The 25003-nt window shown below is 40.9% G+C and overlaps 1 protein-coding gene and 1 long non-coding RNA gene across 16 annotated transcripts in view; one reads left to right on the top strand and one right to left on the bottom strand.

The window, feature by feature from the left end:
- The window catches only part of dst (dystonin), a 114111-nt gene that overhangs the window by 24944 nt on the left and 64164 nt on the right, over positions 1-25003 (bottom strand). For 12 of the 15 annotated variants that reach the window (XM_086092723.1, XM_086092726.1, XM_086092729.1 and 9 more), the window contains 29 exons: positions 23813-23965; positions 23499-23732; positions 23138-23410; positions 21913-22461; positions 21539-21715; positions 21208-21331; positions 20904-21112; positions 20352-20669; positions 20097-20263; positions 19856-20012; positions 18167-18293; positions 17965-18015; positions 17387-17622; positions 16487-16616; positions 16039-16238; positions 14185-14683; positions 12329-13797; positions 5065-5226; positions 4753-4923; positions 4328-4494; positions 3379-3538; positions 2882-3202; positions 2650-2734; positions 2313-2554; positions 1001-1207; positions 770-889; positions 588-695; positions 297-515; positions 8-211 (listed from right to left, as the gene is read on the bottom strand). In XM_086092723.1, coding sequence (XP_085948849.1) covers positions 8-211; positions 297-515; positions 588-695; positions 770-889; positions 1001-1207; positions 2313-2554; positions 2650-2734; positions 2882-3202; positions 3379-3538; positions 4328-4494; positions 4753-4923; positions 5065-5226; positions 12329-13797; positions 14185-14683; positions 16039-16238; positions 16487-16616; positions 17387-17622; positions 17965-18015; positions 18167-18293; positions 19856-20012; positions 20097-20263; positions 20352-20669; positions 20904-21112; positions 21208-21331; positions 21539-21715; positions 21913-22461; positions 23138-23410; positions 23499-23732; positions 23813-23965 — 7239 coding nt within the window. The remainder of the gene's footprint in view (positions 1-7; positions 212-296; positions 516-587; positions 696-769; positions 890-1000; positions 1208-2312; positions 2555-2649; positions 2735-2881; positions 3203-3378; positions 3539-4327; positions 4495-4752; positions 4924-5064; positions 5227-12328; positions 13798-14184; positions 14684-16038; positions 16239-16486; positions 16617-17386; positions 17623-17964; positions 18016-18166; positions 18294-19855; positions 20013-20096; positions 20264-20351; positions 20670-20903; positions 21113-21207; positions 21332-21538; positions 21716-21912; positions 22462-23137; positions 23411-23498; positions 23733-23812; positions 23966-25003) is intronic. The other 3 variants (XM_086092734.1, XM_086092737.1, XM_086092725.1) reach the window with 2 other exon arrangements.
- On the top strand, positions 5169-10544 carry LOC147164002 (uncharacterized). The gene is made up of 4 exons (XR_015096853.1): positions 5169-5304; positions 8634-8772; positions 8849-9043; positions 9790-10544. It is a non-coding gene; the product is annotated as an uncharacterized LOC147164002 (long non-coding RNA).

The raw sequence follows: 25003 nt of genomic DNA, 5'->3' as shown, positions 1-25003 counted from the left end.
TATTGACCTGAGAAGATTTGGAGATGGCCTCATCTAGCTCGGCAGCTCTCTGTTTGACATCAGCTTTCAGTGTGGTGTAAAGCTGCTCGGACGTTGTGTACTTCTCCCTGATTGGCAGCCCTTCCTCTGGGCTCAGTTCCAGTAACTGCAGTCCCGTCTTATTCATCTTGTCAATATGTGGTTTGTGCTCGGCAATCAGCTCTCGCATTTGCTTTAGGGGACATACCGGTACATTTGTTAAACAACTTGAAATCTTTTGAATGAAGACAGTGATTGTACCTCTTGTGCCGTCTTACCCTGAGTTCCTCTTGTTGCTGCCGAAGCGTATCGTACTCGATGGCGGGCGGCGGCAACTGGTTGAAGGTCTTCAGGATTTCCTGAAGCCATGGTGACAACTCTTCGTAGGTTTCCCAAAACTGGCTTGCAAGAGATTGGGCTCTTTCCAGCTGCAGACAGCGCTCTGAGTTTAGATGACTCACCGCACCGTACTTCTCCACGAGAGTCTGGGTCTTGGCCTGACATGAGACAAGATATCGTAATGTATGTAGAAGACAGCAGACAAATCAATATTTGACACTGCTTTTCACCTTTAATAATTCCTTTTCCTCTGGCTTTTTGCTGCACATGATGGCTTTTCCAGTTTTTACTATTGCATCCACAGAGTCTTTATGCCTCATGATGTCCATAGAGAAAACCTGGAAAACACACACAAGTGAGTTTGGTTAAATGTTGCGCAAACCACACACTTAACAGATGATGAAAGACTGACCTTATGTGCTTGTAGCTGGGCCCCAGTTTGGTCGGGCCCCAGTTTGATCTCCCCCATTGAGAGTAGCTTACTCTCAGCATCCGTAAGCCATGCCAGTTCAGAATCTGCGGCTTCTTCAAACTAGGCAAAAAAGGGAAAAAAATACTTCAGGAAAATGGAAGACAGCTAAAGTAGGACAAAATGGGAAAAAACGCAAGATGAGGAAAAATCACTCCATTCATTCTGGCTCACCTGCTGTGACTTGAGAATGTCAGCGTTGATCCGGTCGACCTGCTGAGTGATGCTGTCACAGACAGCTCTGTAGCGCTCATTGTCCTCCGTCACCAGCTTGTCAAGACCTTCTCGGGTGTGCCAGGGAATGAGATCCAGGAGGGAAGTGCTCAATTCATTCAGCTTGTCCACTGCAGCTTTTTTGTCTTTGGTCTCTTTGAGCAAGGTCTGGAAAACAAGTTTTATCAGCATGAAAAAAAACCAGTGCTGTGTAATCATTTACTCTATGTACCATAAAATTGTTGTTGATTAAAAAATAAAACAGTAAAGCTCTGTTAATGATGAAAAACTTATTTTATAAAGTGTACAGTATTGACTCATTCAAATCCCAAAACATGTAAATACGTTTAATAATTTGGCCTTCACTCCCAAAAACACATTCATGTTTTTTATGTTTTTTTATGCAAGAGCATACAAAAGGCATTGATGCAGCTTCTGACATGGAAGTGGCTTAAAGCAATGGTGGTTATTACAAAAAACAGCCAGCAGGTGGCAGATGAATATAAGAGATCAGCCAGGGCCATGTTGCAACAAGCTCTTTTTGACAGTGTTTTCACCAGGAATGTATATATTGATGAAACTTAGCTATACAGGGAGTCCTCGAGTTATATTATATGCGATTTACATCTTTTCGACGTTACGGCGCCCGTGCCTCGACCGTAGTACCTTCTTTTTCATTAATTTCCCACAGTAATTACGCCATTTTAAAGTTATTTAAAGTTGTGTTGTTACCTCCAGCAACGGACGGACGTCCATCAGCAGGTCGGCTCGCCATTAGGCGCGTCACATTTCCGTGTTTAAGTTTGAATTAGCTCCGCTCTGCCGGCTGTCAGCAATGAATGTCCGTGCAGAAACACAAAATATTGGCTCTTTCGAATCACACAAATATGTTTCTTTTTTATTACTGTAAAAAGTACTTGTAAATATCAACTTTAACGGGGAAATCCAACTTGAGTCGAAATTTGGCAGTGGAGGAACGGAACTCCGCCGTAACTTGAGGACTCCCTGTATTTGAATGCTAATTGCTTTTTTTTATACTTTTTCCTGGTGAAAGAAGAGCCTCTAATCTTTCTTGTGGTAGGTTACATGTTTTTATAGCAATAGACCACAATATTATGTTGGCCTTGCAAAATCAGTCAAAATCGAGTAAATCAGCCAGGAGCGAAGGTGGTTGCTTCGGTGAAAATGGCTGGGAGCAAATGAGTGAAATACTACCCCCAGTTAATCATCCTATAGAGATTCTAGATATTTACTAAATGCACCACTTTCTTACCTTTTGAATATTTTGGGCTTGAGTGAGCTGCTCGCCGATTGGCTCTTGATGGACAAAAGAACTGACCTGAGCCTCTGCCTTCACCAGCCAGGAGCTCAGATCCTCATGTGCCTGGTGCAGCTTTGTGGAGAGACTCAAAACACGCTCCAATGTGTTCAAAACATTTTCACTCATGGAGGCGATCTCCGCATACTTTGTTTTTATTCCATCCAATTTGCCTTGGATAACAACAACCTCGTCACCTGTAATTTGAGAACCATGTATTAATATTATTGCTATTATTATTATAGGTCAAAACTTTGAGTCAGAGCCTTGCTGGTTGACAGTTGTATAATACCTGTCGTTTGCTTCAACAGTTCCATCCCATTGAAGAGGGCTTGATCAACATTTTTCTTCCGCAATTCAATATCACTTTGTAGAGCCTAAAAGGACAATTACAACCTCAGACAAACGACAAGAAACATGTCCTTGTAGATAAAACATGAAAAACAACACTCAAAACCAACTGAGAAATGATTGACTGCAACAGAAAAGACAAAAGGATGCCGGGCCCGGGAAGGAGTGTGTACCAGTTGTTCTGCCATCTGCTTTTCAAGTGTGTCTACTATGTAGTCCTCCACGGACACTTCCCTCAATCGTTCGTGTGCCTCGCTGAGCCAGTTCATGAGCGCCACCTCGTCCTCTCCAAAGAGCTGGGCGTTGGCCAGGGCCTGCTGCAGCAAGTCGGCTTTCCTCCTGCTGCGCTCCTGCAGCTCGATGTACGCGGACTGCGTGGTGTCCAGCTTGGACTGAACATAGTCGTCAACAGAGCTCACAGCTTTAAGCATCTGACCCAGACTGACAGCGTGAAACAGGTCTTTACTGTGATTCATAATCTCCTCTTCCATGGCCTGAGCGCAGGGGGTGGGAAAGAATGCGACACCAACAGAAAAGACAAACAGAAAACCAACTGAAATTGAATGGAAATGGAACAAATGAAAAGTTTAAAAAGAAAGTGTAACATAAAAAAACAGGATGGATGGAAAAACTTTAAGGGTGTTGCACTGGTGACCTTGACATGGTATACCTTATGATGGCCGATCTGATCTTCCAGCTTTGACGTTTCTGTACCGACTGGTTCTGTGTTGGAGAGGCGCTTCTCTGTGACGGCGAGCCAATCGCTCAGAGGCTCTAAGGTCTCGTGGAACTGCTGAGTGACCACCAAAATGCTCTGCAGTTGCTTATGCCTGACACATACAGGAAAGACAATATCAGCACGAGGACACAAATGTTGATCAATTTCTCCTCTCATTTAGCTTAATGGGCTGTTAGATTCGGCTTCTTTCTTGTGTCTTGAGGTGACTTGAGCTTGGCTGCTGTGCATCTTCCTATCTATCTGCACCCTTGTACACTTACCCGTTGAAACCAGTTTTTGACATTCACTAACGAGCTCAACTGAGAATATACAGTCTTGTGGTCGTTACTGTTAGCATGATGTTGCGTGCAGTAAAAACAGGATTTTTTCAATGTGGTGCCGTGACCCGGATTAAAGAGGTAGTGGAGTTGCAATTATTATAGAAAACTCTTTGTTGACCAGATTTGTTGCCAAGTTTGTCATTTTCTAATTCATATTCTCTGACAGAATAACAATTGAATAACTCTCAGTTTCAGTAAATGTATGTGAAAACATTAATTATTGAATTTGAATAGTGTGTTAAATTGTGGAATGAGCGAACGCTCAGTAATGTTTTGCGCATTTCATGGTTTATTGGAGAGATGATTTGGTAGATGGGCTAACCACAATATTGGAGATACTTTATTAGAAACAAAACATAATATGCAAAAACGTTTTGACTATAAAATTCAATAAAAACTGAACAGCTCTTGTATTGGAACTCAATCAAATGTGTACTTTGTTGAGACCTGTGAGTGTAGTTTTTTGGCCAAGCTGAAACATTTCAAACCAGGCTAACCTTCAATCTTAACTTTGTGTATCTATTTCTGCAGTGAATTGACGCAACAGCACGCACACCAACCTGTTCTCAGCTTTCTTGAGCAGAGTGTCCCACCTCTGCCCAAGGGATTGCATCTCTTTTGCAACCTTTTCCTTGTCCACAGACTCAGCCAGTTCTGCAACCTTCCCCCCTTCGTTTTTTATCAGCTCCACTGTGGGCTTACGGTCATCCAACAGTCTCTGTAGGAGCTGCCAAAGCGAACAAAGGAGAAGACTTATTGGGCATCATTAAAATGCTCTGAGCGCAGTCATTTCTTCATGGTGGAAAACGGTCAATCACAGGCACGTATTATGCCTCCATTACATACTTAAATAGCTTTACGAACCGCAATTAAGTTTAACAATTAATGTCATTTAAAGAAGATGAATTGTAAAGCCGCAATGTTGGAAACAGGATGGTGTTTTATGTACTGAAAGTGTCACGGAGTGCACATAATGCATGCTTACTTTCTGCTCTTGTATCTGTGCCTTGACCACTTTAAACTCTGCAGAAGGCGGCTTCTGATTGGCCATGAGCTCTTCTGTGTCGGTCAACCAGCTGAGCAGAGAGTCCAGAGCATCATGGAACCTTCCACAATGCAACAGGGCTTCATGCAGCTGGGCTGAGCGATCAGCAATCTGTGGATGACAAGGTAAAAATAGATGACAACTGCTATGAAGCCAGTTTAAAATTGTCCCCTGGATAGCACCAGACAGAAATGCATTATTGACACTTATTTCCAATGTTTTACTCTTAACACTTGCCAAACAATCAAATACCTTTTTATGAAGTGTGTTCCACTTTGTGTTAACCTTGTCCAGGTCATCCTCAAGCTTCTTTGTGTTGGTGCACCTGGCGGCGTTCTGGATCAGCCCCTGACTGATCAAGTTGATGTCTTGGAGTTGTGTCTGCAATGGGTCGATGTCTTCTTTCTGGAAAGCCTACAATCAAAAGCAAACAATGGATTCATGGAGTGCACGGAACCGGTAGTCATGATAGCGGGCACCCCACTTAAATTGGTACATGTTGCAATTAAAGAACATAGAATTCAATAAAATACATGCATCCATGAATGCAATAAAATAAACGCATCCATCAGGGACAAACATAACTACTAGGGCTGGGTATCGATTCAATTTTGTTTCACAAGAGTTCTGTTCGATTTGATTTAGATTTTCTTTTGATTCAATTTGATTCACTTCAATTCAATCCGATTGATTATGGAACATCAATTCTTTGTAAATATCAAGGACATGATAACTTCGCAAACATTAAATTCTAGATTAAAAAAAGGCAGTAACTGGTTAAATGATTTAGTTTATTAATGAAAGTATCATGTTATAATCACTTTAAGTGTGTCACACAAACATTGACAGAATGAGATGTAAATATTTTTATAATTCAAATTCAATAATTGTAAATATAAATTATAAACAGACTAAAATAGTGCAATAAGTAAGGACTTTCATAAATATAAGGAAATACTTCAAATTCATGTGAACAGTAAATTTAAAAAAATAGTAAGATAAAAAAAAGGGCTTTAAAATTACATTTTCGGATGAATTCATGGGGAAGAGATATTAAAATAATCGATGGTTTTACGAATCGATATCACGCTCAAAAAGGAAAATGTATTCACTATCGATAATATTGTTTTTTTTAACCCAGTCCTAATAACTACACTACCATAAGCCTGTTTAACACAGAAATCCCACTCAAAAATGCAATAAGCCACCTTTTTACAATCAACCAGCAATTTAGTCCCACTATTCTAAGTCCAGATAAAATTGCTGCAAAGGCACACTAATGAAGAAGCTGCATTAAAAACCTCTGTGGCAAGTTCAAAATATTGTTGGTGCTAATGCCGAAATCCCAATAAAACATTTTTTTTTCTATTTGTAAACATGGCTTAACTTCTATGAGGTAACATCTAAGAATTAGGTCTCCTTAAATTTTACGAGTTTGCAAAGCCCATTGTTACACTCACATATTATCTTAACCCAATCATAAAACCAACGACAAAATAAAAAATATTAACTTGATTACGATCTCAACAATTGCAATGACAGTGAGTTCTTCCAGATCTTGACGCACAAGTCAACCGACATAGCCAGGTTTAGTGTTGAGTCCAACTCAAATAAACAACTCTCTTAATGCTCTGTTCTACGAGTGGAGCCAATTTTACAGTGAGAAGCAGCTGGGTATAATCATGCAGACAGACAAGACTTCCAAGCAAAACTTAATTCACCCATCATGTAATCAGATATGTACGGCTCAGAGACAACCGCTACTCATCTGAAGATCCATATCATCCAGTATGACATGCTCTAGACCAACTAATAAGGATGATCTCAGAATGAATGAAGAAGCTATTTTTGGGCACCTGTGGCGTGGAAGTTTTACGGTCCACTTCTAGGCAAATGGTATTCAGTAACGCCTCAATCTCTTCTGCATGTTGGAATGCGTGTAAATCTTTGGGCAGGCAGTCCTCCACTGACTGTAGGAATTCTTCCAGCTCTTCCATATTGTATTGGGACGCCACTTGTTGCACAGTACGTGGTTTGGTTTGCTGATGGCTATCAATGGGTAGAGTTACAGAGTTTCCGTGTGTTTCAGGCTGTGTCACCAGCACGCTGACAAGCTCACTGTCTTCACTGTCTAAGAGCTCTGCGGTGGATAACTCTTCATAGTCTGTTAAAGTTTTAGAATACCACTCAGAGGTTTCATTAAGAGTCCTAAAGGTTGACCCTGAAGATGATCTCCCAATGGAGTACTTGTGATCGCCGTTATTCATAATATGCTTTTCGTTCAAGTTTGCCATGTCAGATTGCACTTGTTGTGGCTCTTGAACCAGGCAACCACTTTGGTAAAGGGAGTGGTTATCCCGAGTAGGCGTGAAGGGGAACTCATCTTGTCCTGAGCTCAGGGACCGAAGCTTTTTCAAGTTCCCAGACAAGTGCATGGCGTCTGAAGAAGAGAGGCTCCTTGTGCCAGCGCCAGGCCTCCTGTGGGATCGTTGAGCATGACGTTCCCTCTCCACAGTAGGACTATACAGCCCCGAGTCTTCTTCAGACGTCAGAGAACTGGTCACACTCTGTCCTCTTCTTCCGCCGATCAATCCTGGTCTCTCCGCACTCCTGGAACACAAAATTCCACTGCGGCTGGCATACTCGCCAAGATTTGTAGGGGCAAAAGTCCGCCAAGATCTCCGATATTGAGGTTGCTTCTCTCCACTCTGAGGACGTGACTTTGGTAGCACCGTATCTGTCGCTCTAATGATATTCCCGTTAAGTTTGAGTCCGTCAAAGACGGCCCGCTCGTCCAGCGTGGCGGGTTTACGGGTACGGAGCTCAAATGAACTGGATGTAGAGAGGACTCCATTACCACAGAGGCTGCTGAAGTCAAGAGTGCGGTGGGTGTAGGGTAAGGTACCCGCAAAGTGGCGGGATGTGAGGCTACCCTTAGAGCTCGAGTCTATCTGCTCATTGAGCCGCACCGTGTCATAAATGGACCTCTGAGGCACATAGCAGTCATCAATGTTCAGGTCCTCATCCTCCCCCTTCCCCACACAAGACGGGTTTTGTCTGAGGCAATCTGGTCGGCTCAGCGGTTTCCCCATGCCAAAACATACACTCTATTGTCTACATAGACAAAAAGAAATAATCTTGCAGTGTAGGTTGCTTCAGTGTGTGTGTGTATTCTTAGGAAAAATTAGCAAATTAGTTTTCTGCTTTAAAATCCCAAATAAATAAATATTTATGTTTTTAACATACTAAAAACAGCATCTCATAAATAATGGAGCACAGATATAAAAGTGAATTTATATAAATTATATTCTACAGAGGATCCATTTATTCTCTCCATATAAGCTTCTCCCCCTTTCCATTGACAAAAGTTAATCCCATTCTTTCTGGTTCAAGCTGCCTCCGTTTCTCCTGAAATCTTGACAGCATCCATCCTGAAACTTCCAACGGTGCAAAGTGAAACATCCGCGCATGAATCCCGACAGGCTCTCGGAAAAAAGTGTGGCTTATTCCAAAGTGCGCTGGTACTCGAAGAATAAACAAACCAGCCTGCCCTTTCTCCCTCGCCACTCAGCTCGCAATGACAGACACCCTCCTGGCAGAGGCTTGCATGCCCCGCCCCCGCTCATTATTCACACAACATCTGCCACAACTCCATTTGTGCTTGGAACTGCACCGGCAAATGCTGGTTGGTTGATGCAACCCTCCTCCCACACCCCCCTTACTAATTCCCCTTTATGTCTGCATGTGCCTTATGACTTCACTTCTAAGTCATCTTTTACATCTGACATAATCACTTTTCTCTTTCGTTTTTTTCCTTTCAGATTGACTCGGAGGGGGAGGGGATGATCTCATAGATATACATTATCCTTCTTCATTCGCTTTTCTTCCACCGGACGGTTGCGTTGAACCCTGCAGATACTCTTAATTACTTTGGAATGTTGAGAGAGGCACAGGTCGCAGGTAATTTAACACCGGCTGCCATGCCAAGTGTAAGAATGGTCTTTTTTTTGTCTAGTTGTTTTTTTTTTTTGTCTAGTTGCCTGGGTAGGGAGCAGCGAGGCGGCGGGAGGATATCAAGCAAATGATGACAGAAATTTATTTTGGCTTCCCCGATTTTCAGCACTGCAGAACTAGGAGCAAACAATCCCAACTTCTTTGTTCCGCTGGTCATGCATGAGTGGAGATGGAAAAAAGATGTTGGCAGAGATGAATTACCAGCTGAGATGTGACGGTACTAAAAAAAAGAAAAAAATCTTTTGAGAGCCTTTTTTAATGCAGGTCTTTTTTTTGTGTGTGTTCATGTTTTCTATATAAGTACTTGTACTTGTAAAGACTCCATTTTATTTGAGCAAGACCAAAAAGCTTTTGCTATAAAATACTTTTTTGGGGCGCAAAATCTTTCCTCAGTAGGACCATTAATCAACCTCTAACTAAACAAAGACAGAGCAAGAATGGCCATAAGGAACCAAACCAAGACATTATGCTAATTTTCCACATTATAAAATGTTTTGTAGAAATCTAAAAAAAATTTTTTTATATATATATTGATACAGAACCTATTTTATATATAGTTCTATGTTTTGCTTGACCAACAGTCCCCAATAATACACTTTTTCAGTCTACATAATTAAGAAAAATCATATCAGCTTTGGTAGAATTTGTCTAGCCAATGATTAAAAAGTCATTGCCATGATCTTGATGGAGCATTATTTGTCTTTGGGGAACAAAAACATCAAACATAAGCATTTGCAAATGTTAGTCTGTTTCAGTAATAGAACAGTGGTTTGAAATAGGAGAATAGATTCTCAGCCGTTGTCATGCTAACCACAGATGGCGAACTTTAGTGGACTATAATCTCGGGGCCTGATATCAGGCCACCTCTTTATCAATTATTCCATACTTCTGCTTGAATGTTTCATTGCTGTGTGTGAATGTAATCAATTTTCTTTTTCTTTTTTTTTACCAAAAACTGAACAGTGAACAACATTGATTATCTCCAGTGACTCAGAAGATAAAAATCCCACTTTGAATGAAAACAGACTCTGATGTAATGTCTGAAGAGCACGAATCATCCACGCTATAACCCCCAGCGCTTTTTAGTCATTCAACTGCCAATGATCCCATACAGTCCATCCAGATACAGTCCATACAGTATGCACCTTCCACAGGCAAGCTTCTTGAGCTTACGTCAGGCATATCTCTTTCAAAACCTGACCTAAAATGGTCAGAGCCCATGAAAGACAGAAACCCAAGAGCAGTCCTCCTGTGTTTATCCTTCTCTCACTTAAATCAGTAACACAAACCTTACTCACAGACTACAAATCAGAGTATGATGCCATTGGATCATGGTTTTTAAACATTAAAGCTTTTGCAAAGAAAGTCTGATTTGCTGCTTTTGACAATGCTTTGACACAAATGAATACAGAGGGGGGTTTCCCCGCTAATTCCCAGCTGATTCCCAGGACAAAGAGGTTTGAAAACATCTCCTCCTACTCAGCAGGACGCCCCCATCCTATTAGAATGTCCGTAACTCAAATGGAGGTTTGGTTGTGACATGGTGGCACCCCCTTTATAACCCCCCGAAATAAGGGGAAACAAAACAATCCTTTGACCTACATCTTTGCACAGACACATCTGTGCCACTGCACCAAAACACATCTGTTTACATTGTTTACTGTAATGCTATTTAATACCTGAAATGATCCCAAGTGTTTATCATATTACAGTTCTAAATGTAGGCTAATCCTCTTTTGGAAAACTCCAAAGGAATGTATAGGCTTTTAAAATATTTGTGTCAAAACCTTGTTAATAGCTACTATTTGATCCCTTACTGATAACAATGACGACATCCAGTGTGGGGGAAGAATTAAAAACAGACCTTCAAGATAGAATCATCGATATATGGCTGTGATTACAAGGATGGCATGTTTACGTTTTAGCCATCAATTATTTATACAATAAAATATCCTGTATGCTTTGGGACAGTTGTGATCATCTCCATTTGTGCTACCCTGCATGTGCCAGCTGTGTAATGTATATAATGCTAAAATATAACATGCACTTTGTTGGTTAGAAGAACAGTTTGTATGAACTGTTTGGGGAAGGCAATTTTCTGATCTAATATGGCTGTGCCTCAGTCCATAAATCAAGACTGGGTTAGTTTGGTGTGGAAGAACAGAGTCAGTGACCCATTAGGCCCTCTCTCAGGTCCCAAAACCAGTAACGTATGACCTCACAGATGTTGGCCTGAATAAATGGGACTGAAATTCCCAGATAAAATCACTGAAACATCTTACTGAGCATCTTCCTAAAAGAGTGAAAGCAGTAGCAGGAGAGGAGACCACCTCCATATTATCTTCTGGAAAATTGAACTTTAAGCAACTACTGGTTTTAATCACAAAACTTGACTCCAATACAAAGAATGGACGCCCATATCCATCCATCATCCAGGACTAGAGTGACACCATGCTGGCAACCACCTGGCTGCGTCCCAAAGTCTACCTAGCGCCTAAAGCAAAGGCCCTTTTGTTAAGACCAGATGCCTTTGACGAGCATGCAGTCCCCAGAGGATTGTGGCTTTTGTACTGAGAGGGTTCGAATGAAGCCTGCTAGTTATGTGCTCCACTGTGAGGCGGTGCTGTGGAAATGATCTGCATATTTTAGCACTACTATGAAACTGCAAAAGTAAAAGCATTGAAACTGTGAATGGCTTGATTCTTGATTTGAAACAGAACAATATGTGGAAACTTTAATAAATGCACCTATACAATATGAGATTAATAAAATGGTTGTTCCGTGCCAAATCACTCCCAAAAATATTTAGATTTTAATGAAACAAGGTGTAGTTGTTGATAGTGATGGCGCAACACTAAATTGGACATGTTTGTGGATCTCACTTCATCTAGCCTTCCTTCCTTTAGTCTTTCCTCTGGCCTCTTGAGGTCTCCCTAATCTGTTGGAATTTAGATATTTCTGGGGTTGGTGATTCTTATTTTCTAACTGTGGGTGGTAGGTGGTGTCTGCTTGGTGCTGGATTTCACTTTGTTTCATCTTTCTTTCCTTTGATCCTTCCTCTGGTCTCCTGACAACTTCACGACTCTGGCGGGAAGTATCCGGTTAAGGTGAAGGGTTTGGGATTTTTAACAGGTTTTCAGGTGAATTAAAGAACACAAACTTGCACGCACACACACACGCAAAAAAAACCACAAAAAAAACAATGATGATGACATGTTGACTCGGGAAGGCTGCCAAATGAATAATACTGAGCTCTCAAAAACAAGCAAACACTAAATTGGACATTTTAGGTAAATTGGAGCAGCAGTTTCGGAGCTACGGCCCACCAAATTTGGATCTTTTCAGCAAAAGGGGCTATTTAAACGCTTATATATCAGGAACTACTGGGTCAATCTTTACAAAACAGGTATTGTTGGAAAGGGAATTCAACGAGGAATCCAAATGTGCAATTGTTTAAAAGATTTAAATCGTTTAAAAGATTTATAAATATTGGGGCACGCACCTTAAAGGCCTCCAGCTGTTGATTGATGATGTCTGTCTCCATGCCGACTGCTCCTTGGGACGCTTCCTTGTCCACAGCTCGACAGAGTCCATCTTCCACGTTGTGGAGTTTTCCACAGAGCTCCTCCAGCTTGACCAGAGTACTCTGCACCAGCCTCTCTCTACCTTTGGCTCGGTCCATCAGTTTGCCGCATTGCTTGCTCAGCGCATCCAGGTCTCTCTTCAGGCCCAACAGGTCAGGCGAGGAGTCTGTTTCAAGCATCCTCTTACAGCCATCGCCTGCTTTGGCTGTGTTGACCATCAGCTCTTGTAGCTGTGCTATAAAGCTCTCGATGGTCTCTTGCTGCTCCTTAAGAACAACCAAGTCTAGATCCACCGGAGGCATGCTGTCCAACTCATCATCCAGGTCTGTGAAGCGGGTAAACATCTCCCGGATGCTGTTTTGGAACTGCCCAATGCCCTGCAATTTACCTTCCAGGACCTGGCATGTCTCCTCTAGTTTTTTGTTAAATGTGTTGTAGCCCTTTTCTATGCTGTCAGCTTCCAGTAATAAGTCTGTCACTCCATCAACATCTGGGAGATCAACTACAAGGGTTTTTGCTAAGCTCGTAAGGTGTTCTACTTGGTTTTGCACGCCTTCTAGGCTTTTTTGTTGAGCCTTCATGTTGGTCAAGTTCTTATTGCTGTAGGCCTGCACTCCCTGGGATTCATAAGCATCCAGAAGCTTCTTAGCTCCATCAAGATGAGCCTTGGCCTCTTTGGAGCCTTCATTAAATTCTTTAACTGCATGCAAGATCTTTTCCAAGGATTCTCTTTTGTTCTGAAGACCTTCCAATATGCAGTCCACTCCTTTGGAAATGCTGGCCGCCTCTTTTTTAACTCCTTCCGTGTCAGTGTCAGCCACCTCGAGAAGGCTCGCTGAGGCAGTGTTCATCTGTTCCACCATCCCTCTGTTCTTATCCACGTCCTTCTGAAGAGCTTTCACTTGAGCTACGGCGTTCTCTACGGAAACAGGCTCAACAGCGAGTTTGACTCGACCCGCTTTGGTTTCACACTCCTTCACCCAAGCGTTGAGCTTCTCAATGTGCTCCTCAAACTTCTGAGCTCTCTGCAGGGCAGCCTTAAGTTTATCAGCCTGTGCTTCAGAGCTCTTCTTCACCTCCTGCCAGTTACAGGAGAGGAGAGACAGTTGACCTTGCAGTGCCAACTTTTCTGCACCATCAGTGCTCTGCAGAAGCATCTCGCCTTCTCCTGCTATCATACTATAAGTGGCCTCGTGTTCCCTAAGTGCCACCTGCAGGTTACTGTGTTCATCTAGACTTTTTTCAAGGACATCCACTTTGGCAGAGATGGGCTGAGGCTTCGACTGGTCCTGCAGCTTCTCAGCCAGCCATGACTGGAAATCTTTGGAGGTCTGATGAAACTGCTGGGAACTGGCGAAGGTTGAGTTCAGCTGCTCAATTTGTTTGGCTGCAGTATGAGAAAAAGAAGACTCAGGGTAGACTGACAAGGCTTAAACATTTGTTACGATGAAGAATAAATGAGACTATAACCAGGATCTTTGGATGTATAAGAAATCTGAAACAATTTGAAATATTTTTTTTCTTTCATTTTCACCCAGTCATTTTTACACATTTGTTAGTTCAGTAATTCTGATCACTGTCATTAAATAATCAATGAGCAGATTCTTACAAAAACATTTTGGAAAATCCTTGAAATAAAAATTCATGTTCCCCTACCACAAAAAATAACTTAACCTCCCAAGTTTAATTTGGCTTTAGGTGGAGCCAGGAAATTATTTTTTCATAACTCTTAGTCTTGGCACATTGTTGTTGTCATAAAATAAAGACGACAAACCTGCTCTCTCTTCCAGCTGTCGGAAAGGTTTGCTGACACTCTCCAGCTGCCTGTCTAAGTCAGCTTTGAGATAGTCCTCAGTCACCATCGCTGTGAGCTCCGCATGAACGGTTTCAGCCTCCTTCAGCTTTCCCCTCTCCTTTCTTAGTTGGACCAAGATGTTGTGGACATCCTCAAGCCGCTTCTTCACCGCATCTGGCTGGGTGCTGCTGGCCTGGTGCTTGCCGAGCTGATCCTCCAGCTGAGCAGAGGTCTGGCTGAGGGTCCTCAGCAGCTCTTGGAACTGTCCCGTCTTCAACACAGCCTGGTCGATGAGGCCATCTCGCTGATCCAGCTGCCCTATAAGTCCTTGCCAATTCTCAGTGACAGTAGTGAGCTGCTCCCTCACCAACTTCCCATTTGAGGGGTCCTGGTTATCTGATGAGTTTAAGATGGCAGACGCAGCTTCCTTGAGTTGGTCGAACTGAGGCTTGCGGCCCTTGAATTCATTCTGAAGGATCTAAACAAGAGAAACCGTAATCATGTTGAGTTGTATTTGCTTAATGTGCTTGGGACAAACACACTTACAGTTCACAAGGTCCTATTTTGAAAAACCAGCCAACCTAGTATATGAAATATGGTCAGACTATAGAGAAAAAATATATATATTGACTTAAAAGGCTATCAGTAGTACATTATTAGTTTGGGCAGCTGTACACCATTGATATAAACTACATTTCAGTAGTCGCCATCTTAATTATTACTTTACTTTATATTACTTCGCTCATATGTCTCTAAGGTATCTGCAGAGTAACACTGCCACCAAGCGTTATAATGAGGGAACACAGCAGGCTCTTTCTCTGGTAAACAACTTCATTAAAGGTGAAGGTTGGTCAAATTTGATCCAATTACATTATTTTTGTGGATCCTATAGAATGAAATCCTACAAAAGCATAAATTCCAACATGATGTGGCGATTTGACAGCAATATAACAACATGCAGCCTGGATCAAATCCAGACTAAACTTCTGACCCTTCATACATTAGGTTGCATATCAAAAAATTGGTTCAAATGGAATAAGGCTGGACTAAGATCATGTGTTTCTTTTGTTTGCCCCATCAGATTTGCAATACAAAAATTACAAATGAGTAACAATTTTACAAGTGTATAGTTGTATTATGGTGAGGAAAAAGGAATCATAATTGTACAAGAATAAAGTTGTATTTTATCAAGAAAAAAATGGCAATACTATTACTACTACTACTAATGTAGTCTTAATTATTATACATTATAGTAATATTATATTATATATTGACACTGGTGTCAAACTCAAGGCCCGGAGCCAGATCTGGCCCACAACATCATTTTCTGTGCCCCGCGAAGGCAAATCATCTGCGTCAACTTCATGTTTCTTGCAAATTGTTTTGACTTTTAACAACACAGATATGATATTTTACAACCATGTCTTCTTACCAATCCCTCCTTTAAAATCAATTAAAAAACAGTGTAGTTGAACAAACAAGCAATTATTTACTGGCTTCTGATTTAAAAGCTGGTTATCCATCAATTTGTGTATGTGATAATATAAGGCTTAACACATTTAAATGGGTTCACAGTCATAATGGCACACTGAAAGACACCATAACTACGATGTGGCCCACGACAAAAATGAGTTTGACACCCCTGATATTATATACTGTCTGTTGTAAATTGAACAAATACTTTTTGAAGAAAAAGTTGTAAAATGATGAGGGATATTTTCTATCATTCTTATTTTATATTATAGTAATATATCATTTTTATCTTCATATATCCCATTATAGTAATTTTCAAATTGTGTGTACTTTTGATACAACATTCTAAACCGTGTTTACCTGGACTTGTTGCTTCTGCATTTTCAGCATGTTGGGGTCAATTGAGAGCGGTCCAAGGACACTCATCATCAGCTCTTTTTCTGACAGCCACTGACCAAGCTGCAGTTGAGTGCTTTGGACGATGTCCAGATTCTTGTTGGACTGCTCCAGGTGCTGCTTCCTCTCCATCACTGAGCCACTGATATCTGCCCAAGCAGCATCTAAAGCAGCAGAGCATGAGTCAGCGACATTCCATGAAGCGTCCACATCTCTCACTGTGCAGCACTTGGCTACTTAAATGTGTTAATTGAATTTCAAAAAGCAGCTGATTTAACATTCGACGGCAGGCAGGGTGCATTATGGTAAGGTCACGAGTCAATTGTGACCTCAAGCGATGTAAATGTAAAAGTCAAGCTCTATTAATGGAATTCAACAAAAAAACTAAACAAAAAAAACTATTAGTGCTTACCTATCTCTGCCAACATCTGCCTCCATTTGTCTGCTTCTTGTGAATTTGGATGAGTTTCAATCAAGTCAATGAGCTTCTCCCTCAGCTTGTGGAGCTGCTCTTTCTTCTGCTTCATGTCCTCTTCAAACACCTATAAAAATAAATAATTACAGAAATAAATGACAAGTTGTAAATATGTACCGGTATTTATGTATGCATGTGTGACAAATAATCCACATTAAATTTAACTATCGCAGAGAAAGTGAAATGAAGATACTCATTTTGTCTGGCCTATTTCTCCTAAGAAGACTGAGCTCTTTATTGAATCAATGACTTGTCATTTCATGCTCGTTAAATTCAGCCTCTGAGAAATAGGCTTGCAGTTTTATTTGGATTAAATATATTAACAAGCAATATTCTCCCTCGCATCACTGATCTTTAATGATCTGAAATTAACTTTAGAAGATAACAGTAAAATCCATTGCTGTATCTTTTTTTTGCAGCATTTAAAGACAAGTTGGCAACAAGTTTCACAGAATTTTACTGTAAATACAATGTAAAAAAAAATCTGCTGTTTTTACGGGGAAAAATCGGCAGCTGTGGTTACCAGGGAAATTCTGTAAAAAATACAGTGGAAATATAAACAACTTTACAGAACAACTTGTTTATTTTACTGGTATTTAATGTATAATAAACAGCAACTGCTTCAGAATTTTACTGGGATTCCATGTACAACAAACAGAATCTGCATGTTTTACAGAACAAACTAGTATAAAAGCAGCATGTTCTTTACATTTCCACTGTATTTTTTACAGAATTTCCCTGGTAACCACAGCTGCCGGTTTTCCCCGTAAAAACGACTGATTCTTTTTTTACAGTGTAGCTTTAAGCACCATTTTAACGAGTGTATGATCTCATCACCTTCTGCTGTTCTAGTTGCGTTTTCACTGCATCTTTCTCTGCGGCGCCATCCTTCCAAGTAGCTGTCATCTTTTTCATGTCCTCTAGCCATGCCATCATGTTTTCTGTCTCCTTTTTGGCATCCTTCAGCTCCCGCACGGATCCATTCAGCTCAGCTGCTCGACTCTTCAGAGTGTCACCCAGACAGGAATAGCCCTCATTGACGAAGGACATATTTTGCTGAATTGTCATCAGCTCTGAGGAATTAACACAATTTAGATATGAATAGCTTGTTGTATCTTCATTTTGCAAGTTAATTACTGACATATTGGTATATATTAGAGGGTAATAGGTACATACATAACATTTCAGGACTCGAAAGAACACACACACACAAATATAAATATAATATGTATATATATATATATGTATATATATATATATATATATATATATATATATATATATAGTTAATCATGATTTGATTACATTGCATGCCCTCAATAACATTTCAGTACATTATCCAGTACTACAACGCAGCCAAACCCAGTAATGTTAATTGCATTCACATTGCAATACCCTCATGTACACTTGATTACCTTTACTGGTTAGGTAGGAATGGCTCACTGGACCACCACCATTAGTAAGAGCTAATACAGAGACATGAAGACAAAGCTTAAGTTAAGGGTACATTTCCCAGTTAGCAACAATGCAACATTAACATGCACAGTAATACCAAAATTCCACATCACACATGTTTTTTTTTAAATAAATCATACAGACTGGGTTTGGTGGGTTTACCTGTGTTTCTAGGGATCTTAGCTTTGGCAGGGGATGTGAGAATAGCTATGCGACTGCATAGTGAAGATCCTCTGCTGTTCAAAACCTGCACAGCAGGGCCTTTAGATGTCCATTCTTCCAGTAATCCCTATGGAAAAAATCAACAATCAAAATATGTACTGTTGGATTAATGGCAGCTGGAAAGAAAAAATGTTGGTTTCACTCCGCCATCTGTTAATATTGATTCACTTTAAAATGATTAGAAAAAATAATATTTTATTCCTTGCACTATTTTGTCCTGCTACTGCTTCCACATTTTTTGACATATTCTCACCATTCCAAATTCAATGTGTTCCAAAAATGTACGCCTTCCGGGCTTGCATTTATTTTATTCCAAAAATTCAGTTTTCCCAAAATGTAGCTTTTTTTCTACCCAAAACTCTAATAGCAACAGGAAGCACCCCAAATTAAACAGAAAAAGACCATAGAGTATCCAAAAATTAATGGCAAGTGCCCGAAATTGAACACGAAGTGACACTGGAGTGCCCCAAAATCAACAGGAAGTAACCCCAAAGTGTCCCAAAATGTATGCGAAGTGCCCCAAACTGAACAAGAAGTGACCCGGAAGTGCCCCACAATCAACAGGAAGTGACCCGGAAGTAACCCAAAATAAACAGCAGGGCTGTGTCCGAATGTCCACCCTTATCCTAACCCCACATGCACTACATAGCCCCACACTATGTAGTGGCCTAATTCATTCTGATTGGCGATTCAGACAGCCAGCTCACTACTTTCTTCTCGTCGCATATCACGTGACCACCGTAACTTAAACGTAACTTAAAATGTTCCTTTGTTCATATTTTCAAACAAAACAAATTGTTATTATTTATTATATTTCCGTAGTATATACATTAATATGTATTAATGCACCGCTTTGATTCCCGCACTTGCGCTGTCGTTCGTGAGTATGTTTTTTTCATACTCGCAATGCATTGTGGTCTATATCAACCCAGTTTAGTGAACATTGATGTTCACTACTTTTCAGAGTGCATTGTTTGTAATTTTGAGTGTCCTACATTTTCGTTCCCTGTACATTCGGACGATACCACAAAATGGCGTAACCCCTCAGTAGGGCACTATATATGGAGTAGGGTGCACATTCAGACACAGCCCAAGTGTCCCAGATAAAACAGGAAGTGATCCTTAGATGCCCCAAGATTAACAGAAACGTACCCTGCTATGCCAAAAATGTGTACATTCCCAAATTTCCCAATTTTTCACCCCAAAAAATCCCATATTAGGATATCCGACATGCAGTACAATTCCATCTCAACTCAGTATTTCTTGACTTATTCAAAGTTCCACTACCAACTTGTTCAGATTATTTAAGATATTTTATTTATTATTCCCATTCACACGATTGAAAAAAAATAATAATCCAGTTTCTACATATATTGACCGTTTCAAACCATTCCAACTTCATAAGGTTCGGTTCATTGTAGGTCATTATATATCATAACATGTCATTCAATATCACTCCACACCATTCAATGTAATTTCAAATAGTTCCAGAAATTGTCATTGCCTCTTGGCCTTCTGATGCAATTTGTCCAGAAATTTAATTAACTAGTATATTAAAAATCTATTCAGACAATGACAAATAAAACATAATTATGATTATCAGTTTGATAACGGGATGTGGTGACTCACAGTGACTAGTTGGAGGTCCTTCTCCAAACTTTTAGCACTGCAACTTTTCTGTACCACAGGCACCTTCTCATTGGTCTCCTCCAGCCACTTGCTGAGAGCACTGGCCGCAGACCTGAACTCTCCTAGCAGGTCCTGACAGGATGATACCTCCTCCTCCCTGCAGAATAGACAAAATCAGTCATCAAGTGTCACTCATTTATTTTATGTGACTTTTCATGCAGAAATCGGGAATGGGAGGTACTTTTCTTTGATGGTGTCTTTGAAGGTGCTGAAGATGTTTGCCAGATTGTCCATCTTGCTCTGGATCTGTGCTCTGTTACCATCTTTGCTCATTTCACACAGCTCCTTGGACAAGGACTGCAACTTCTCCAAATTACCGGCATGTTCAGCCATCTCAGCTCTTGTATTCTAAAAAAAAACAAAAAAAAACACTAATCACTCTGGTGTTTGTTTTAGCAACAGCAGCTAAACTGTACATTGTTGGCAGTCCACTCACCTGCGTTAGCTCGGAGAGTTCTTCAAAGGTTTTTCCTGGCCCGTCGGTCTCATGCAGATCTTGCGAACGCCTCACAACAAACTGCTGAACACTTGCTGCGACCATCTCAAACTGCTCCACCTTGTCTTTAAGTTGTTCCAGACGCAAAACTTTCTGCTTGTGCTTGTCACATGCATCTGAGAAGCGCTGGGAGAGGGCATCCATCTTGGACTGCAGGAGGGCCGCTGAGGAGGGGTCGGCTGTTTCAACAAACTTCTGCACTTTTGATTTCATGGCTGAGATGCTGCTCTGGCGACTTGCTATGTCCTGCTCGATGGCCTTTAAAAGCAAAGAATGATATCAAATTAAATTATCAAGAGAGGTAGCCACAGTTTTTTTCATTCCATCCAGTACATGCAGATGTTAGATTATTATTATTATTATTTATTTTTATTTTTTATTTTTGTTTAAGATATGGATTACATTAGGAAAATCCCTACTGAAGGCCCAGGTACCAAATTCCCAGCCCACCACTGGGAATGGTACAGGAACTGTAATAGCGAAAATACATACTGTTTCTTTGCTGAGCATGTCTGTGATGGACGTAGAGTCCAGTGGAATTTTCCCGTTCTCTTTCACGCTGGCTTCCACTCCCTCCATCCATCCCATCATCTCATCCAGTCCGTCCTGGACACTCATGGAGCGTGTCAAAGTCATCTGCAACTTCTCATTGCGATCGCTCACAGACTTGGACAAGTTGTCATACCGCTCCACTACGTCATCTATAGCACCAAGATAACATATCCAATTGTCATCCAAACTTCAATGATCTAAATGATGATGTAAAAGGCAGCTATTACGACATGTAGACCCTCACCTACTGTTTCCTGGATCTCATCTAAATTGCTCAGCAGGTTTCCATCAGATGAGATCAATGAATCCGCTGTTTTGCGTAGCGTGTCAATAGCAGTCTGATGTCCGCTCATCTGACTTTGTAAAGCCTGTTGATGACAACAAGAGGTTCACAATCAAAATATTGACAAGATGAATTAAACTAGCCACAACTTTAGGTACATCTGCATCACCAAAGGAGCCTCAATATAAGATCTGTATCATAGATACAAAGATAATAACATAGCCTTTAGTATTAATCTTATCTTAACTTAACATTACACCAATAGCAAATCATATTTGTTAGTATTCTTTGCCTTAGTGTCCTCCAACTGTATCTGGAGAATTTGTGGCTCAGCAGCGATGGCCTCTGACTGCTGCTTCCTCGCTTCCTCCTCGGAACCTTCGAGCCACATTAGAAGGCCCGTGCTGGAGTCATCGTACTTCTTATACTTTTCAACAACTTCTTTGAGATTGTTGCCAAGCTGGTTGCACTGAAATCAAAGTAATGATGAGTATGCATGATTAGCATCATCATTTATAAGAGGTTCCTTAATTTGTATCTGTGAATGTGTTCAAATAGGACTGTTCAGTGGACTGATTTTACTTCTCTTTCATGGGAAGACAAATGCTGCCACCAAGTGGTAAACATATGTCATTGCACTCACATTTTCCCAACAAAATATTGTACCTGAGAGTTAAGTGTCTTATATCGACTGGCTGCAGAGTCCAGTTTATCCTTGACAGCAGAACAGGTTCCTGAAGTATCCACTTGCATCAGGCCATTTTTCGCTATTGCGTCAGCGACTCCACAAGCTTTGGCCACATCCAGAACCTTCTGGCCCGAAATGGTGATAAAACGAAGGTCGCCCTTGTGAGAGATGACATCTTCTGAAAAGCTTTTCTGTCGCAGGAGCTTATCATTAAGGATTTTTAAGGAGTTGGCTGAGCCACCTAACTGGTCCACCTCGCCCTCAGCCTGCGCTAACCAGCCCTCAAACTCTTCGCAATCATCTTGAAACTTCTTCAACTCCTCCTGGACACACTGGACTTGCTTCATCTGCTGCTCAGCTTGGGTGAGGGATGCGTCGTAACGCCCCCTCAGTTCCTGGATGTTCTTCTGCAGTTTTTCCTTCTCCTGTGGAGTCAGAATATTAGCTTGCTTGTCCAAAAGGGCTTGGGCCGACTGGGTGGCCATGATCAAATCCTGCTGCTGGGAAAGAATTTCCTGATGGCGAGCCTGCATGAACAAAAAAAGACATGATATGCCATAAAATCTTCTGCACTGCACTTTTATTGATCTGGGCCCGGTTGTTCAATTCTCGGTTATTTTAACCACTGTTTAACCTTTAACCGCCGGTTAAATTCTTAACCCGCCGTTAACTAACCGGCCGTGGAATATGCATTGTTTAAAACATGGTTAGTTACGCTGTTAATTAATGGTAGCGTCAAAGTTAACTGTGCTGTTTACATCACTGGTTAGCACCGATATATCCCACAATTCCTCTTTTTGCCCTGGCACTCGGCGAAAAAAAAAAAAGAAACAGGAAGTTTTCTGCTGACTAAGAAAACGTTATTCAATCAATGGTTAAAGCAATTTAGGAGTTTTTGTGATATAAATAATGTTTTTTATTCATTATAATTCAATTTTTTCTACTGTCTGTATTTAAAGTGAATATTTTGTGTAATAGTTTTGTATTTTTGCCAATATTTTTAAAATAGTTTCTCATATTTATGTCTAATGTATTTTTTGTCTAACATAGTTTTATATTATATTTTTGTGTGTAATATTTTAATAGAATGGTTTTGAATTATGTGTCATGTTTTTGTATTTACAAACATCTAATATGTGTGCATTTTTCATCTATTATTTGTAATTATTACTAATATTATAAAGTGCGGTAAACCAAACGCACCTTGACTCTTTCATACTGCTTGTCAACGTCCATGCAGGCGTCACTTTGTCCGTCAAAACCACTTTGACTTCGATGTAAGGTGTTGCCATTAGCGTCGTCCTTCTCTCCTTTCCGTAACTTGTCTAATGTCTCCTCTGGCAGGTTTCCATTCTCTTTGCTTATGAGGTCTGTTTCATCAATACTTCTTCCATTTGTATCCCCAATGTTTGAGATCCACTCTAGTAGACCTTCTATTTTGTTCTTGCTTTCCTCAAGACGCTCAACAGCTGCAGCCTGAATAGATATATTAACAAATTAACAGATTTTGTGTTTACATTCTAGTACGTTACAGATTTATAAAGGCGATCAAACTGTTGCTGACCTTTTCACTCTCCTGTTTTATAGCAGTTGTAACAACCTTCTCTAAGTCCTTCCTGGACTCCTCAGCTTGCTTTTGGATGAGCTTGGCCTTGCTTTTCGCTTCTTCCAACTTGGTCTCAATATCATCAATTTGATCCGCTGTCAACTTGCCACGATTTTCCTCCAAAAAACGATTCGTACCGGTGATGACCTCAGTCAAAGCAGTGGCGTTTGTCAAGACGTCTTTTTGCAAGGTCTTGAGATCAGACAGGCGTAAAACATTAAGACACTCAATTTCGGAATTTCCTAAATGCCAAGCTAAGACGTTGGTCGTACCTGATGCTCCTGCTGGTACTGCCGCAGGTCTGTGACACACTCTGCATTGTTAGCCTGCTGTTGGTGACCAATCAAACGGTTCTCAGTCAAAGTGAGACTGTCGCACACTTCCTCTAACTTGTCTGCAATCTCTTGGTGCCTTTCCAGTATGGACTGTAGACAAAAAAGGCAAGGCCATCTGATTAAATTACGTGCTTAGACAGACTGAGCCATACAAAATATGCGTAAGACATCTCCTTTGATATGACATATGGTATGCTGTAAACATGCTTGGCCAGTCATTGCATTGGTCTTGAGACGAAAATAAGCACAGAGAGATATTAAACAGAATGAGCATTAGATCACTGAAAAGAGTTCCAGCAGTGCATTTTTTCCTGTGTTAATTGCACAAGGGTCTCTGGAGGCCTGTAGAACACAATCAGCACAGAGGTTAGTGTGAAGCACTGGTCAAGCACTGCATCATTCAATCGTACACTGAACAAGACTAAGGCACTGTGACCTGAGAATTATAGTATGTACACTCAACAAAAATATTAATGCAACACTTTTGTTTTTGCTCCCATTTTTATGAGATTAATTCAAATTTCTAAAACTTCTTCCGCATACACGATATCACCATTTCTCTCATATATTGTTTACAAACCAGTCTAAATATGTGATAGTGAGCACTTCTCCTTTGCCGAGATATTCCATCCCACCTCACAGGTGTGCCATATCAAGATGCTGATTAGACACCATGACTCAGTGCACACGTGTGCCTGAGACTGCTCACAATAAAAGGCCACTCAGGACTGACTGGTTTTCTGTAGAGTGGAAATCCTGAATCACTCGCGGCATGCCGGAGAGTGAGTCTGGTCAATCGTCTTATCATTCGCATTCCTGAGGCGGGGCAAACAGACCGTGGAATGAACGAATGAGCGAAGGGCGGAGTGACGTCAGAATAGCGACTCGAAGTATTTTAAGTAAGTAAGTAAAAATCCAACATCCAGCCGAAGAGAGACAGTAGTGAATGACTTGAAGAGTGACGTTGCTCACAAAAACAACGTCATCCAAATAGACAAATTTGATTGGCTGGCCTATTTTCGGGCCAGAGCCGAATTGCTGTCAATGGACGCCTGTCCAGACCCACTTCCTTTTTCAAGAAATTGGGTGTTGCTTGCCAGGCTAGGTTTTCTGGGTCCCCAGACACCA

This window comes from Leptonotus elevatus, chromosome 13 (genome assembly GCF_054856555.1).
Source record: "Leptonotus elevatus isolate MCC_2025b chromosome 13, RoL_Lele_1.0, whole genome shotgun sequence".
NCBI lineage: Eukaryota > Metazoa > Chordata > Actinopteri > Syngnathiformes > Syngnathidae > Leptonotus > Leptonotus elevatus.
This window is presented reverse-complemented; position numbering and strand designations above follow the sequence as displayed.